Source organism: Chlamydomonas reinhardtii, chromosome 6, assembly GCF_000002595.2.
Source record: "Chlamydomonas reinhardtii strain CC-503 cw92 mt+ chromosome 6, whole genome shotgun sequence".
In the NCBI taxonomy this organism is placed as follows: domain Eukaryota; kingdom Viridiplantae; phylum Chlorophyta; class Chlorophyceae; order Chlamydomonadales; family Chlamydomonadaceae; genus Chlamydomonas; species Chlamydomonas reinhardtii.
In genome coordinates this window covers 395359-410862 of record NC_057009.1, presented here as the reverse complement: position 1 = coordinate 410862, position 15504 = coordinate 395359, and the positions used below count along the sequence as shown (strand labels likewise).

Sequence of the window (15504 nt, the reverse complement as noted above, 5' to 3'; positions counted from 1 at the left end):
GGTGCAGGTCGGTCGGGCAATGGGCTGGCCCTTGTTTTCCCTCAACAGCGCGACAAGCGAGCTCATTGCGACTATAGATAATGATTCACTTCAATGAGAGCGATTAAGCCTCGTGGAACTTACAAGAACTCGGCGCTGGCCGATCTGTGCCGCCCTGGGCGCGGACGTGTTCATTAACATCGTATCCTCCTAGTTCGGAGTAATTGAAGCTGTCGCAGCAGAATGGGGAAGGATACGAAAGGGGATCGGAAGCCCAATAAGCCGTCAAGCAGCGCACGCGCGGCGGAGACGCTCGCGAGTAAAGCGGCTGCGGGAGTCGGCGTCGGCTTTGGAGGGTACGAAATGCTGCTAAACTTGGTAGCGATTGTTGAGGAAGGTTAATGGATCCCGGCTCGTCTTTATCCCAGTCCCAGTCCCGCCCCTCCCTCCCCACACACGCACCTGGGCGTGCGCACGTGCGCGTTGACTCGCCGGCACTGTGCTTCCATCCAACTGGTGCGCATGCTCACACAGGTTCATGGGGGGAACGCCTGTCGCTACCAGCGCGCCAGGGTTTGCATTCGGTGGCGCTGCGGCTGCCTCGCGCACTGGCACAGCCGATGGCGGTGCCGCCGCTTCCTCTGCTGCGAGCGATGGTGGCGGCGGCGGTGCCAGCGCCTTGGAGCCCCACCTGGCGGGTGGCGGCGACCCGCTGCTGGCGGCCCAGCTGGACGGCGAGCTGGCCCAGTGCCTGAGGCACCTCTCCAAAAAGGACGCCACCACCAAAACCAAAGCTTTGCAGGTGCGGCCAGGCGGGGCTGCATGTGGGGGAGGGCAGCACGAGGCGGTTGCACGCAGAATGGGCACATGTGGCGCGCCGTGCCAGTCGCCAGTCCTGACCCTGCACACCGTCACCCGCGCTGGCTCCCACCCCTGCACGTCGGTGCCTCCGCCTCAGCCCTGTCGTGCATGTTGGCTGTACCCAGCCCAACCCTCCCCTCACTCCGCCTCATGCCCAGAACCTGCGCGCGCTGGTGCCCAGCCGCTCCACCGACCAGGTGGCGGCCGCGCTGCCCGCCTGGACCCAGTGCTACCGGCGTCTGGTGCTGGACGCGTCACGCGCCGTGCGCTCTGAGGCCGCCGCCACCCTGGCCGCCTTCCTCACCGCCGCCGGCAAGGCCACCGCGCCGCACCTGCGCTCGCTCATGGGGCCCTGGTGGCTGGCGCAGCATGACCCGCACGCTGACGCCGCCGCACAGAGCCGAGCCGCCTTTTCGGCCGCCTTCCCGAGCTCCGGCTCCGGCTCCCGGCGGCAGCTGGAGGTGCTGCTGCACTGCCGGCTGCAGCTGGCCGCCTACCTGCGCGACATGATGACGGCGGCGCCCGCGCAGCTGGGAGACCCGCGGTGGGTGCGGAGGGCTGAAGGCTGCAGGGTGGGCAGCGAGGAGGGCCGGGTTGGGTATGCGGCGGCGGGCGATGGGGGTTTGTAGGTAAGGGGGTGGGCCGTCCATGAAGAACGGCAGTAAGTGTGGAGGGGTGGCGCTGATTGGCCCCAAGCACGTGTGGCACGTGTGTATGACCCCAGCCAGTAATCGGGTGGCACTCAGGGCAGCCCGTGCACACTACCGTCAGGAATGCACATGCGTCTGGCATCACCCGTGTGTAAGTGTGTTAAAGAGCACAAGGAAAACATTGCGTGTGTAAGTGTGTGTGTGTGTGTGTGCGCACGTGTATGTGTATGTGTGTGTTTGCCCCCGCAGCAAGGACAGCCCTGAGGAGCTGGAGGAGCGGCACGAGCGGGTGCAGGCTGCCTGCTGCGCCGCACTGGCACAGCTCATAGACGTGCTGGCGGGGGCTGGGGCGGCCGCTGCCCGGCACCCAGAGCCTCAGCAGCAGCAGCAGCAGCAGGATCAGGAGCAGCGGCAGTGCGGCCGAAGCGAGTCAGCCGATCAAGCCCGGGCTCCTGTGGCGGTTGCGAGCACCACCCGGCCTTCCGCCACGCCTGATCCGGAGTCGGAGCTGCTGGCGGCGGTGCAGGAAGCGCTGTGCAGGCCGGGCTTCTGGCGGGCGGCGGCGGGCGCAAAGAGCGCCATGGTGCGGCGGGCGGCGTACGGCTTGGCACGCACCGCCGCCACACGCGCGCCGTCGCTGCTGGCGGCTTGTGTGGCGGAGTCGGCGCCATGTGTGCTGGGGGCGCTGGGTGACAAGGAGCCGGGCAACCACGGCGCCGTGTGGGAGGCGCTGCTCACGTACGGCAAGGTGCGTCTGTTGGCGGCTGGGAGTGGGAGGGCTGGCGCCACCGACCGACATGCGGCCGTTCCGTTTTGCGGGTTTGGTGCTGGTTGCAGTATGTGCCGGAGGGCTGGAGCCACGTGAACCTGCGCAAGATGCTGCTGCCGCGCCTGACCTCGCTGCTGCGGCACGGCTGCTACGGCTCCGCCGCCTCGTCGCTGCCGGCGCTGCTGCCGCTGCTGCCGCTGCTGCCTCGGGGCACACTGGGACCGGCGCCAGATGTGCTGACCAGCCTGCTGGAGGCGGTGTGGGCCGGTGCCGCGGACCCTGCAGCGCAGTCCAGGTACGGGTTTGGGCAGGCGCAGGCGGTGCGCGTATTGTGTACCTGTCTGTGTGTGTGTGGGGGGGGGCAGTTCGTTCCATGCCCAAAGCAATAAAGCCTTTGAGCCCTACCAGGTGTCAGGTGGATTGGGTTGAGCGGGGGTGTCACAAAAACAAAACCCAAAGTGCGTTGGGCTGCACTGCAAGTTGCCGGGACAGTGAGATGCGCAGCTCCGGGTTCACCTGGGCGGGCTGAGGCAGCGTAGCCACAGCCATGGCGGGCGCGCGTACGACATACACCCTTCCGGGGATGCAACCATGCCCTCCAGGCGTTGGAGGCATTGGGCAACAAACGTAGGCAGCGATTTCCAGCGACAAACGCCGACCACACTCGGCACATGCGCGTGATAGACCTTGTTGGCCAGGCGTGCGGCACTGGTGTGAGGGAGCGCACGCAGGAGCCAAGGGAGGACGTGTGGCAGTGCCGGCGGCTGGGGCAACAGCCTGCGGCGCACCTGCCTCGGCGTCACCGGATGTGTGTGTGCTTGCTGCTGCAGGACTGCCCAGTCGGCGTCGCTCGCCGCGTACCGAGAATGCCTCGCTTGGGGTCTGACGAACAGCAGTGCCCTCGCTGCCGGGCCGCTGCAACCAGCCACGGGTGCGGCTGCTGGCGGCACCGCCGCTGTGCCACTAGCGGGCGAGCCAGCGCCGAGCCTGCAGCCGGCGCCTGAACTGGCCTTCTGCCAGACCCTACTGCGCGGCACTGTGCTGCAGCACGTGCTGCCGGCGCTGCTGCGGCGGCAGGGCGGCTGCAGCGCTCACAGTTCCGAGGCCGCGTCTGAGCTCCTCACCGATCTGGCGCAGTCCCTGGCGGCGGCGTCTGACCGGCAGCAGCAGCAGCAGCAGCAGCAGCGTGCTGGGATTGCGGCCGCTGGGTCCGCTCCAGGTCCTGCCGCCGCCGCGGCTGCTGCCTCCTGCACGGTGGCCTGGGACTGCCTGAGCCAGCTGCTGCAAGAGTACCTCGCAAACACGCTTGGGGGCTTGGTAGCGGGGATGGCGGCGGCTGCGGCTGACAGCGGCGGCGCAGTGCCGGCCGACAACAGCGGCGGCCCGAGCGACATGGCGGCTGCATGCGAGGGCGTGGCGCGCCTCCTGGGCCGCCTGCGTGCTGCGAGCAGCCCCGCCTGCGACCTGCTGGCCACCCAGGCTGCGTCCTCGGCCGCCGCCGGCCTCATGGCGTGTGGCAGCGCCCTACCCACCGCGGCCTCCCAGCTGCTGGCGGCGCTGCTGCGCGAGCACGGCGCATCCAGGGTGGCGGCGGCGGCGCTGTCGCCGGCCCCCTCCGGCGGTCTACCGCCTGCGGCCCCTGGCGCCGGCGCCTGCGACCTGCCTGCGGCTGCAACCGGTGCCCTGGGCGGCGGGCGCTTCCGCGGCGCTTCGGCCGCTGTGGGCGTGAGCCTCAGCCTCAGCCTGGACTCCCTCATCGCCAGCTTCAGGGACGGCCCCGTGGCGGGCGCCGCCGCAGCCGCCGCCGCCGACCTGCTGGTGGCCTTCTGCCTCAGCCGCCGGGAGCCGGACCCGGACCCGGAGGGCGGAGGCGGCGCCCCGGCAGGCGGCTGTGGCGGTGCAGCGGCGGCGCTGTGGGAGCAAGTGATGGCGGAGGTTCTGACGGGTGGGGCAGGCGGCAGCAACGACAGTGGTGCCATGGACGCGGCAGGCAGCGCGCAGGCGCGACTGCTGCGAGCCACCCTGCTGCTGCAGCGCTTGGCTGACAGCAGCGACTGCCGCAGCGGCGTGTGCGCCTGGACCAGCGCATCGCTGGACGCTGCGGCGGTGCGGCTGGCGTCAACTGCGCCGGCGGAGGCGGAGGCAGACGCGCAGGCAGGGCTGCTGTCCAACGCCCTGGGTGCCAACCCCGCCGGCCTGGTGATGCTGGGCCCCGCCGCGGCGCTCAGCGTGCTGCAGGCGCTGACCGCGAGGCTGCGGACGCCAGCGGCGGCGTCAGCGCCTGCGGCAGCTGCGGCGGCCGTGTCAGCGCTGCGAGCGCCGCTGTGCGATGCGAGCTGTGGGCTATGGCGGATGCTGCCCGAGGCGGCCTGTGAGGCGGTGGCGGCACTGGCGGCCGCGGCCTGGCAGGCGCCCGTCACGTCTGACGTGGCAGCGGACCTGCAGGCAGGGTCGGACGGGGACGAAGGGGAAGACGGCTGGGAGTCGCCAGCCACCAGCGAGCACGAGGACGCGGCGGAAGAGGAGGAGGAGCAGGAGGGGCAGGAGCTGCATGGCGGTGCCGGCCGCGGCGCCGGGGCGCGAGACATGGATGTGGATGTGGATGTGGATGTGGACGAGGCGGCACTGCCGGCACGGGTCCTGGGTGCCAGTGAGGAGGAGGAGGAGGACGACGAGGAGCAAGGGGGCAGCGTGGAGCAGTCGGCGTGGGCCCAAGCGTTGTCTGCCGCGGCACGGGTGTGGGGCGAGTGCCGGCCGTTGGCAGCTGCGGCCGAAGCGCTGCCCTCGGACGTCACTGACGCGCTGGTGACTCGGCTGGCTCGCGACCTGGCCTCTGCGGTGTGCGGCCACCACCAGCAGCCCCAGCAGCAGCCCCAGCAGCAGCAGGAGGGACAGGCGGGGGCAGACGGGGCAGTGGCCTCCTTCCGGCTGGGCGCCCGGGCCTGGGCCGTGCACGCGGCCCGCCTGGTGCGCTGCGTGCCCGGCGGCGCGTCACGGCGCTGTGCGGCTGTGGCGGCGCTGCTGGCCGCTGACCCGGCCTGGCGCACCTGGAGCGCCCCGGCGGCGGCGGCGGCGGCGGCGGCGACGGCGGTGCCGCCTGGTGGCGCTGCGGTGCCCTCGCTGCAGCACCTGGCCCGGCTGCTGCTGCGGCTGCTGCGGGAGGAGGGCGCCGGGCGCGGACTGCCGCGGCCGCTGCGGGGATCCGCGGGGCGCAGCGGAGACGGCAGCGCCCTCCAAGACGCCGGCGCGGGGTGCATGGGGTGGGTGGTGATGGAGCTCCTGTGCGGCCACTATGCTGCTGCTCGGGCGGCGGCGGCGGCGGCGGCCGACGATGCGCTGCAGGGGGGCGCCACACAGCTGCCGAGTGCGTGCTGGCGCGGTGCGGTGGGCCGGGCGGCGGAGGCGGGGCTGCAGCGCCTGGTGTCGGCCGCAGTGCTGGAGGCAGCGGAGGAGGAGGGCCGGGGGCAGCAGGACGCCAGGTCGGCCGCCGCAGCCGCGCACGCGCCCCACCCGGCACCCCACCGCCGCCATGGCGACCTGCAACTGCGGGCGCTTGTGGACGGGCTGGCGGCGGGCTGTGGCGCCGCAGCCGCAGCGGCGGCACCGGCGGCCGAGGCCGCCTACCTGGAGGGCCTTTGCCGGGTGGCGGTGGTGATGGAGCGGGCGTCAGCGGCAGCACACGCGCGCCACCTGCGACTGCAGCAGCTGCGTGGGGCGGGCGAGGCAGACGGCTTGCTGCCGCCACTGCTGCCCCACCAGCAGCGCTTGTGCCGCCGCTGGCTAGCGGCGTGCAGCCCTGGCGCGGCGGCGGCGGCGGCGGCAAGCGCCTCTGCGTGCGGCCTGCCGCGGCGCGCGGTGTGCAGGCTGCTCCCGCTGGTGGCGGGGCCCTTGCGCCGAGCCGCGGCCTGCAGGGTGGGTGACGACGGCAGGCCGGCGGCCGCCGCGGAGGCGCTCCTGGTGGAGGCGGGTCTGCCGCAGCTGGCGGGTGAGTGGGTGCGCCACTGCCTGGCGCAGCCGGCCGTACTGGGCGACCCGCGGCCACTGCCGCAGCCCAAGGCTGACGCCGAGGCGGGGCCGCTAGAGTCGCTGCGCCTTGCGGCCGCATGCTTCCCGGTGCCGGGGGCGCGCGGTGGCTGTGCCAGCAGCGGCAGCGGCGCGGCGGCGGCAGCGGCGGCGGCGGCGCTGGTGCGCTCGGGCGGCGGGGCGCTTGCGGCGGCTGAGCGGCCTCTGCTGCTGGCGCTGGTGCGGCACCAGGCGGTGCGGACTGCGGGCGCGGCGGCGGCCCGGCGGCAGCAGCAGCGGCCAGGCGCTCCGGACGCGCCGGGCCGGGCGGCGGCACAGCCTGTGCCTGTGCAGTCGGAGGAGGAGGATCAGGAGGCGCAGGCGTGTGTGACGCGCCTGCAGCACGCCGCCGTGCTGTACTGCTGGCAGGACATGGGGCAGCCCGACTGGCACATGCTGCTGCAAGACGTGCAGGTGCGCGCGGCAGGGTCCTGGCACGTCTAGCTTGGGGCGGGGTGGACGGAATGGTTAAGATGACAAACATGAACAGTCCAGTGGTATCATCCGTATCGCGGGCACAACGGAGGAGGGTGAAGCTAGGCTTGCGTAGACACACGTGTGTGCACTCAAGCCTTCTGGCGTGAGGCACGTCAGAGCACAGGCGCCGTTCGCAGGTTCGCTCAGGTATGTGCAGCAGCACGGGCCGCCCACTCACACGTACGCCCTTGTATGCCGTATGCGTGTCCGCCCCCGTGACCGCGACCACCCCCGCACACAGGTCCAGTTGGCGGCGGCGGTGTCGGCGCTGCAGGCCGTGCTGCGTCATGTCGCGGCCGCCGCCCGCGCAGCTGCTGATGGTGTGCTGGGCCAGGCGCCTGGCTCCACACCCGCGGGGCCGGTGGCGCTGCAGCTGCTGCGCAAGCTGGCGCAGCGCGGCGTGCTGCCGAAGCTGCCGGCGGCCGCACAGCTGGCGGGGGCATGCGAGGAGGCGGTGGGGGGCGGGGGGATCGGGCCGGCGGCGCAGGCGGCTGCGCAGCTCGCCGCGGTGCTGGCGGAGCTGCAGGTGGGCGGTGGGGGAGCTGGGGGAGCTGGAGTGCAGTGCGGTGCGGCGCAGTACGGTGGGGTGGGGTGCATGAGGGTTCTGCCGGCGGCTCCTTGGGTCCCAGGCGCCCGCGCTGTCCATACGGTAGGACACATTGCGCCAGCCACATCCCCTCCCCGCGGCGCGCTGCCCGTGTACGTGCGCTAACCACCGGGCGCTGCCCCTCATCTCCACCTACGGGTACCATTGCGCATTAGGACGCGGCACCCGTGCCGGTCAGCGGGGGAACGACGTTGGCAGCTCCCACCCCTGCCGCCATCCCATGAGTCGTGCCTTGAAACCCGCACCTATGCCAGCCCCACTCCTGCCCCTTGCTGCCCCAGGGCGACATTGCGGCGGCGCGCGTCAGCAGCACCGCCGCGGGGGCCGCCGCCACTGCCCGCGAGCTGGGCGCCTCGGTGTCGTGCTGCTACAGCTCCGCGCTGCAGCTGGCGGTGCTGGCGGGCGGGCTGGCCTGCTTCACGGCCGGCCTGGGCAGCTGCGCCGCCGCGGCCACCATCACGCACTGGCTGGCGGCGCACGACGTGTTCTGGGCGGCGGTGGCCAGGTGCACGGGGCATGCGCTGCAGCCGGGCCGCGAGCACCTGGGCGCGGCGGCGGCGGCGGAGGCGGTGCAGGCCAGCACCGGCGCGCTGGAGGAGGCGGGCCTGGACGTGGTGGGGGCAGTGCTGGCGCTGGCGCTGGCGCCCTCGGGCGGCACCAGCGGCAACGCCACGCCCGCCATGGTGCTGCAGCTGCGGCCGGCGGCGTACCGGCTACTACTGCTGCTGGGCGGCGACTCGTCGTCGCTGCTGGGCCGGCTGACGCTGGCGGAGGCCGTGGCTGCAGCGGCGGATGGCGGCGGCGGCCAAGGCAGTGCGGCGGGCGATGCGGCGGATGTGCTGCCCGAGTACGAGGGTGATGACGTGGCGTACCTCATCGCCGGCGGCGTGCGGCCCGAGATGGCGCCCCTGCTGCTGCCGCCACAGCCCGCCGCTGCCGCGTCATCTGGCGGCGGCGGCGGCGGCTGTCCGGTGTCGTACCTGGCGGCTTGGTCGCTGCTGCTTGCGCACGCGCTGCAGATGGACGCGGGCAGCCGGGGTCTGGCGGTGCTGCGGCAGCTGCTGCGGGAGGCGGGCCACCTGGTGCACGGCCTGCTGGGGCAGCTGGTGCCGCAGCTGGGGATCACCGGCGGCGCGGGGGCGGGGGCGGGCGGGGCGGGCGCTTCCGCAAGGGCAAAGGGCGGCAGGCGGCATGGCCATGTGGCGCCGGGAGCAGCTGGCAGGGGAACGGGGCCGGGCGGCAGCAGCGGGGACGCCGGCGCCGCTGCCGGCGCTGCCGGGGAGGCCTGGCACCTGGCGGAGGTGCTGCGGGAGGTGGGCCTGCCGCTGGGCCGCCACGCGCGCCGCACCTGCTGCCGCAGCCTGTACCGGGCCGTGCTGCGCGCGCTGCCCGCCACTGCGCGCGGCTGGTTCGGCGACCTGCGCGACCGGGGGCTGGCCGCGGCGGTGGAGGCGTACACGGCGGCGGCGGAGGGGCCGGCACTGCTGGCGGCGGAGATGGAGGCGGTGCAGGTGAGGGCGGTGCAGCGGCCGCCGAGGCAGAGGGGCGCGCAAGCGGTGTGGTGCCCGGGCCTGCCCGTTGCTGTGCACAGAAGTGGCGTGCGCATGGAGCCTTCACTGCTGACTTGTCAACGGCTGGCCGTGCTTTGTATCCGCTGTGTATCCGTCTGTCCATCCGTCGGTCTCCTTCCCTGCATACCGTACTATGGCTGCCTGGCTCTTTGACACAGGCTCTGGGCAAGGGCGCGGCCACCTCAGACTCTGACAGCAAGTTCAGCGTGCGCTGCTCGGCTGCTGCCCGGGAGGTGGTGGCGGTGCTGGAGGTGGAGGACGGCGCGGTGCTGGAGCTGGCGGTGCGGCTGCCCGCCTGCATGCCGCTGAGGGCGCCCGAGGTGGAGTGCCGCCGCAAGGTGCGAGGCAGGCCGACGCGTGCGTGCCGACCAGCATACCACTATTGCCCACACAGAAACACACACACACGCACGGGCTTTCGTTTCGTTTCTCAACACACACACACACACACACACACACACACACACACACACACACACACACGCGCGCGCGCGCGCGCACACACACACCATGACGCTCCGTAACGCGCAAGGCAAACCGCACCGCTGTGCCCGTGCTACTCACACTGCTCTCACGCCTGTTTCTTTCCTGTCCTGGCAGGTGGGCGTGAATGAGGGCCGGCTGCGCAAGTGGCTGCTGTCCATCTCCACCTTCCTGCGCCACCAGAACGGCTCCGTGGCGGACGCCATTTGCCTGTGGCGCCGCAACGTGGACAGCGAGTTCGCGGGTGTGGAGGCGTGCCTCATCTGCTACTCCGTCATCTCGTCAGTCAACGCGCAGCTGCCGCGCCTGGTATGCCGCACCTGCGGTGTGCGCTTCCACCCGGCATGCCTGTACAAGTGGTTCAAGAGCGCGGGCAAGAGTCAGTGCCCTCACTGCCAGGCACTCTGGTAGCGGGTACCTAAATGCCGGAGCAATGGGCGCGGGTGGCTGTTTGTCCCTGGTGTGTTCGTCACTGCCTAGGGGTTATCCTACTGCCTATGGCAGCATACGTCGTCGCACAGGGCGATGTTCTTCGTGGCTAGGAGTTGTGGCGCCTGGAAGCAGCGGTCCTGAAATGCAGGGAGCCGCAGCGTTCACAGCGTGTCCTGGGGTATGCGGGGCAGGACAGCGCTGACGCGTTGGCCATGTAACCGCTGTGGTTGTCAGTCCATCTGCCCGTCCCCAGATGTCGGGAAGCGCCCCACAAACAGAACTAGGAGCCAAACACAGCACCATGTGGCTCAAACATGCACGTTGTGCCGTGATAAGCACAAGCAAAGCGTGGGAGGGCTAAGTTGCGCGTCATGGCGTGGACATGTCGGCACATAGCCCCACATTCGGCACGTGCGCACTGACATGGCGGCCCGCGGAAAGCATGGAGCGGCCCGTTAGTGGGGCAGGCACGGGGCACTATTCACAGGCACTATTCGAGGCAGCGGTTACCTGGGTGTCGCGTCAAGTCGCGTTTGACCCGTCCAGACAATAGGGCACCTAAATACCTGATGGCCTGCGGGGATGTCCACCTGGATGTCCACAGGCACGTCATCATGCCATTGGTGCTCAGTGGTCGTTGATGGCGCTGGCCCGAAACTGCCGCAACCGACCGAGGCAAAGAGATTCGAGGCAACGGCCAAGGCCAGCGTAAAGGACCTTAGGACTTACAAGCCGCTCAATATATAGATACACAGTTACTGCCATAGCACCTGCCATACTCGGTGGCTCGTGCTGTGACGTTTTGCGCAAGCATCGCCGGGCATCTTAAGCCTCGTTGGCCGACGCCGCGACCTGACGCTGCGCCGACGCGAGTACAACATCTGCGTCATAATTAGGAACTACAAACATGGCTGAAGCGCAGGACGGGCAAATGCTTGAGGGGCTGCTCTTCGCGCTACTGCAAATTGAAGCATCGCGGCTGGCCCCTGGCCAGGTTTTACTGGTGTCCCGCACGGTGAGGTCGGCTGAGGGTTTGGGGCAAGGTCATTCTGCCATGTCTGTAGAACCTCGAGGAAAACCTTCACGCGCCGTGGTTTCCACGGACCGGGAGAACCCACCAGAGACCGACGCGTGCACTGTCCTCCCCTGCTGCAAGCCCCAGGTGGAAGACCCCCACACCATCCAATGGGTGGTCAGCGCCATGAACAAAACCGCCAAGGTCGAGCCGCCTACTTTCGCGGCTGGCGGGGAGGCGGACGGACTGCCCAGCTGGGCGGCCGCAATTGCTGACCAGATTCTTGCAGGCCTGGCAGCATTGGGCCAGACAGTCGCGGGCGTGGCGCAGTGGTTGGCCGAGATGGTGCGGAGCTTCCTGGGCGCAGTGGGAAAGACAGTGATGGAGGTGCTGGGGGTGGAGGAGAAGCCGGAGCACCCCCACGGCCTGGCCACGGCGGCAGCCCGGACTGTCGTACTGATTGTGATGATCGCCGTCGTGCAGCACCGCAAGCACCTGATGCCCTAGGTGTGTTGGAGGGTAAGGCACCATGCCACAACACGATCAGTGCTACGGTGCTATGCGTTTGTACGGTGTGAATGCGTGCATCTACACATAAGGTTTGCATTCTAGCGCCAGGGGTGCACAAACATCCCAGTCTTGTACATATGTGAGCGCGTTTCTTATGTATGACGCAACATGGGAAAGGACCCACGGATACATGCGAGTGATGCGCACCACCTCGCATGATGTGCACGTGTGCGACTACGGGTAGAGAAGTCGGAACCCTCACTCACGCGTCGATGTAGGACAATCAGGATGGCTTGACACCACGCACATGCTCTTAGCCCCATGCCGTCTCTCGATGGTTCAGTCGAAGAGAGGTCCAGAAGGAACTGCAACTGAGGTAGTGTGGGTCTGGGTTGAGAGCAAATCTAGCCAGCTTTGCTTGCCGCCGTGTGCGGTATGCCTGTAAGTGCGGCGTGGGGCGGCCAGCTCCCTAATGACGGGGAGGTCATGGGGGCGCCACGGGCCAGCAGGGTATGTCTGGGGTCTGTGGCTACGCCAACAAGGGCTGACTGGCTTGACTGGATTGTGGGGCCTGGATTGTGGGGACTGAATGGTGGGGAGGCTGTGAGTTGCCCAGCGCTGGCCGAGCAGGCTGTACGTTTTGCGGGGTGATGTGATCGCCCCGCGGTCACCGCTCCGGTGGACGCCCTGGCAAACGTAAATACGTAATGAAGAGCCAGATCGAAGCGTGTGATGGGCTACTACAGATGCCCACATTGTGGCTAGTGCATAAGCGGGCAAGTCACGGCCAGGCACGTACAGGCGACCTGTAGAGGGCAACCTGAGTACCGTAGTAGGGGTGCGAATCCCAACGAGATGCGGACTCGCCGAACACGTCGGCATGCCCACATCCGCGCCCACGATGTGCGGCATGCGCAGCCAGCATGCTCCGGGCATGCTCTGAGGGTCACAAGAGGTGTAAAAGCACGCCCTGGCAGTTTTGGGGCAGTCTCCGGCCTTTCCATTCCCGTAAACATGCATGTGCAGCTGTAGCGTCCTGTTAAAGGACAATGCCTTTCGTCTCAAAGTGGTTACATGGAGTGCGCTGCGTGCTGTGCGGGCACATGTGCACACATGCCCAGGTGGGCAGGGCCCAGCAGGCCAGAACCCACACTAGCCAAGCCGACCTGCAGGGGCAACTTCACTACCCAGGTTGCCCCCTACGGCCCTACGTGACTGGCCGTGACTTGCCCGCTCGTGAACTTGCCACAATGCATCTGTATTCAAGACGAAGTCCACACGCTCCGGTCTGGCTCTTCATAATATTTACCAGGACGTCCACTGGAGCGGTGACCGCGGTGCGATAATAACACCCCGCAGCGACGTACAGCCTGCTCGACCAGCGCTAGGCCGCACACAGGTGTAGGACCTACTGTTCCACATAGCGGAATGCCTTTACTCTCCACACGACAAAATGCCTGTACGCACGTTGACACAGATGCCCCGGGGCCCTTCTCATGGAATGTTGGAAACAATCACGCCCACACACATGAACGGCTAACCCCACCTGCCCTCCTGCCTACCGCCTAGGCGGTGTCTGCACTGGGCACACTCTGCGGCTCATACTGCTCCAGCCGCTTGCGCAGCGCCGCCGCCTCCTGGCTCTTGGACTGCATCATCTGCTTCATGGCCAGGAACTGCTTGCTCTCCTGCAGCTTGCCCGACAGCGCCTCGGACGCCGCACGCAGCTCCTTGTCCTTGAGCGCCAGCTGGTTGCGGGCGGCCTGAGGGCAGCGCGTGCGGTTGGCGACCAACATCTCAACATACGGCATGGCCATCACGTCCAGGCTTACCGCCACGGCACTGCCATGCAAGCAGCCGTACCGGTACTTCGTGACTGCACCACCAGTCGCAATCCTGAGGAGGGCGCTCCCGCGCCCCCTTCCCATACCCACCCACGGTGCCCAGAAAATACACCTTGCCTACCTGCAGCTCCTCCTGCACGGCTGCCAGCTGACCGCCGAGGCCGCCTGCCTTCTTCTCCAGCGCCGCCGCCGCCTCCGCCGACACGCCACCGCGGCCCGCTGCCTCCAGTGCCGCCATCTTGTTGCTCAGGCCCGCCACCGCCGCCTCCTTGTCGCCCAGCGCCGCCCGCAGCGCCGTGTCCTTGGCCGCAAGCTCGTCACGCAGCGAGTTCAGCTGGTCAGGGGAAGGGGTACAGAGGATGACGGCGGAGAGGTGTGTCAGGTTACGCCAACACCGAATGCGGCCCACTGCTGGCCTGCACATTTCCCAGGACAAGGTGTTGACCCGTTTTCCTTACCATCATGCCCGGCCCCTTGCCCCGCATCACACACACCTGGTTGTTGAGCGTCGTGCGGTCGCGCATCACCTTGGTGGTCTCCTCCTGCAGGTGTGCAGTGCGGGCAAAGTATCGAACGACCGATAGCGGCAAGGCACCGGAGAACACAGCCGGAGGCTTCATGCGTGGGTGTTCGCGGGTACTGCCTGGGGTCCAGCGTGCGGCTAGATCGGCGTGCGGGCGAGTGGGCTGCAGTCGGGGCGTGGCCCGGGGGGATGTCGCCAGCCGCCGGTCGCATGGGACGCACCTGCAGCTTGGCCATGCGCTCCTTGGCCTCCTGCAGCTCCGCCCGCAGCGCATCCCGCTCCCGCACGACAGCCGGGTCCTGGCAACACACACGGTTAGGTGGGGGCGGCAGGCGGTGGCAGACCGGCAGACAGGGGTGAACGGGAACGGGAGCTGTGGTGCAGCCTCGCAGATGAGCTGTCAGCCTTCAAGTGAAAAGGGGCAGGTCCGAAGGGCCAGTGATCTACTGCTGTCGCAGCCATCACGCCAGCCCATGCCCCGCAGCCTCGGTAGCGAGCAAACCCTAGCGCGCGCCCCACACACACTCTTTATGCACACCCCACAAAACCCCTGCGCACCCACCTGTGTGGCCACCGTGGCCACAGTGCCCAGGCGGCCGAGCTGCGTGTTGCGGCGCACAAAGTCGGACGCGGGCCGGGACAGCGCAGTGGCCTCACTGCTGCTGATCTGCGGGGGGACGAGCGCAGGGGACACCGGCCCCACAACAAGAGATGCAGTTGTCATGTTTGGGCATGCAGGCGATTCCTCACTCGAGCACACGGCGAACGGCAGGCGTATCGACAGGCCCTCGCGCATGCAACCAGCATAATCACGTGATGTGCGGTGGCGCGGTGGCTTCGGCCCACAACCTTCATTGGCGAACCCGCAGCCATAACACACGTTGGCGCACCGCAAGCCTAGATTACGTGTACCCCCTTTGTTCGCATTCAAGAGGCCCAGGGTACCCTGGCGTACCCTCGAACCCACGGTACTGCCGGGTACTGCGCCTCAGTAGCCCCACGAGTAGCCCCCCACCCCGCCGGGCCGCCCTCCTCTTCCTCCCGACCTGCCTGCTTGAGCAGGAACTCATTCTCCAGCGAGTTGGTGTCCACCGCCAGCTCCAGGCCCTGCGCCTGGGCCTGGCTCAACAGAATCTTCACCAACAGCGCGTTGGTGTGGTACGCGTTTTGGATCTCCTGTGGGCAGGTGGGCGTGGGCTGTGTTGGGAGGGACTTGGACCGGAACGGGACGCAAGCTTTGGAACCTGACAGGGTGCGACAAACGTGTATAGAGTCAAGAAAGCCATGGTATGTTCTGATAAGGGACGGATGTGTTGCCCCAACATGCCCGGATCCGTTGTGACATGTGCTCGTCTTTCACCTTGTCCATGAGCTTCTTGGTGTCATCTGCCAGCTCCGTGAACATCTGTGTGAGCTCCTTGTAGTTGTACATGTCCTGCAGATACAGACACGCGCTTGTGAGCTGCCTTCTGGCACCGCATGCGTCTGCAGTGACGACGTCCGCCCCCAGACGCACCCCAGCGCGGAGGTGGTCGGCTTTGAAGTCATTGATCGTTGAGACGACTTCTCGCACATGCTGGTCGCGCTTTAACTTTGCAAAGCGCAGGTAGCCCTGCACCTGCAGCTCGCCATCTTCAGAGAGTTGTATTGACATGCTCCACACAGGCAACAATAACTTGAAATACCAAAGTAACTGCTGCAGAGGTACCGGGCATACTCAA

The 15504-nt window shown here is 68.3% G+C and overlaps 3 protein-coding genes across 3 annotated transcripts; 2 read left to right on the top strand and 1 right to left on the bottom strand.

Annotated features, from left to right (window-relative positions):
- The first annotated feature begins 77 nt into the window (after positions 1 to 77).
- CHLRE_06g252100v5 (uncharacterized protein) lies at positions 78 to 10463 on the top strand. The gene is made up of 10 exons (XM_043062613.1): positions 78 to 335; positions 514 to 781; positions 999 to 1384; positions 1740 to 2238; positions 2328 to 2554; positions 3090 to 6735; positions 7040 to 7324; positions 7687 to 8916; positions 9135 to 9314; positions 9577 to 10463. The coding sequence occupies exons 1-10, from the start codon at positions 223 to 225 to the stop codon at positions 9868 to 9870; spliced, it is 7128 nt and encodes a 2375-aa protein (XP_042923319.1). The 5' UTR covers positions 78 to 222; the 3' UTR covers positions 9871 to 10463.
- A 64-nt stretch (positions 10464 to 10527) lies between these two features.
- CHLRE_06g252050v5 (uncharacterized protein) lies at positions 10528 to 12389 on the top strand. Its single transcript, XM_001696357.2, has 2 exons — positions 10528 to 10906; positions 11054 to 12389. Exons 1-2 carry the CDS (start codon positions 10799 to 10801, stop codon positions 11411 to 11413), a joined length of 468 nt encoding a protein of 155 aa, XP_001696409.1. The 5' UTR covers positions 10528 to 10798; the 3' UTR covers positions 11414 to 12389.
- An 85-nt stretch (positions 12390 to 12474) lies between these two features.
- Positions 12475 to 15487, bottom strand: CHLRE_06g252000v5 (uncharacterized protein). Its single transcript, XM_001696593.2, has 8 exons — positions 15300 to 15487; positions 15144 to 15218; positions 14834 to 14959; positions 14346 to 14450; positions 14005 to 14082; positions 13755 to 13802; positions 13382 to 13594; positions 12475 to 13179 (listed from the first exon to the last, which is right to left on the bottom strand). Exons 1-8 carry the CDS (start codon positions 15435 to 15437, stop codon positions 12982 to 12984), a joined length of 981 nt encoding a protein of 326 aa, XP_001696645.1. The 5' UTR covers positions 15438 to 15487; the 3' UTR covers positions 12475 to 12981.
- Between the last annotated feature and the right edge of the window lie 17 nt (positions 15488 to 15504).

Coding starts and splice junctions, on each gene's coding strand:
- CHLRE_06g252100v5 (XM_043062613.1), top strand. CDS start 223: ATGGGGAAGGATACGAAAGGGGATCGGAAGCCCAATAAGCCGTCAAGC. Junction 782..998: donor CCAAAACCAAAGCTTTGCAG/GTGCGGCCAGGC, acceptor CCTCATGCCCAG/AACCTGCGCGCGCTGGTGCC. Junction 7,325..7,686: donor CGGTGCTGGCGGAGCTGCAG/GTGGGCGGTGGG, acceptor TTGCTGCCCCAG/GGCGACATTGCGGCGGCGCG.
- CHLRE_06g252050v5 (XM_001696357.2), top strand. CDS start 10,799: ATGGCTGAAGCGCAGGACGGGCAAATGCTTGAGGGGCTGCTCTTCGCG. Junction 10,907..11,053: donor TTTTACTGGTGTCCCGCACG/GTGAGGTCGGCT, acceptor TGCAAGCCCCAG/GTGGAAGACCCCCACACCAT.
- CHLRE_06g252000v5 (XM_001696593.2), bottom strand. CDS start 15,437: ATGTCAATACAACTCTCTGAAGATGGCGAGCTGCAGGTGCAGGGCTAC. Junction 14,960..15,143: donor CCAAGAAGCTCATGGACAAG/GTGAAAGACGAG, acceptor ACCTGCCCACAG/GAGATCCAAAACGCGTACCA. Junction 13,595..13,754: donor GCACGACGCTCAACAACCAG/GTGTGTGTGATG, acceptor TCCCCTGACCAG/CTGAACTCGCTGCGTGACGA.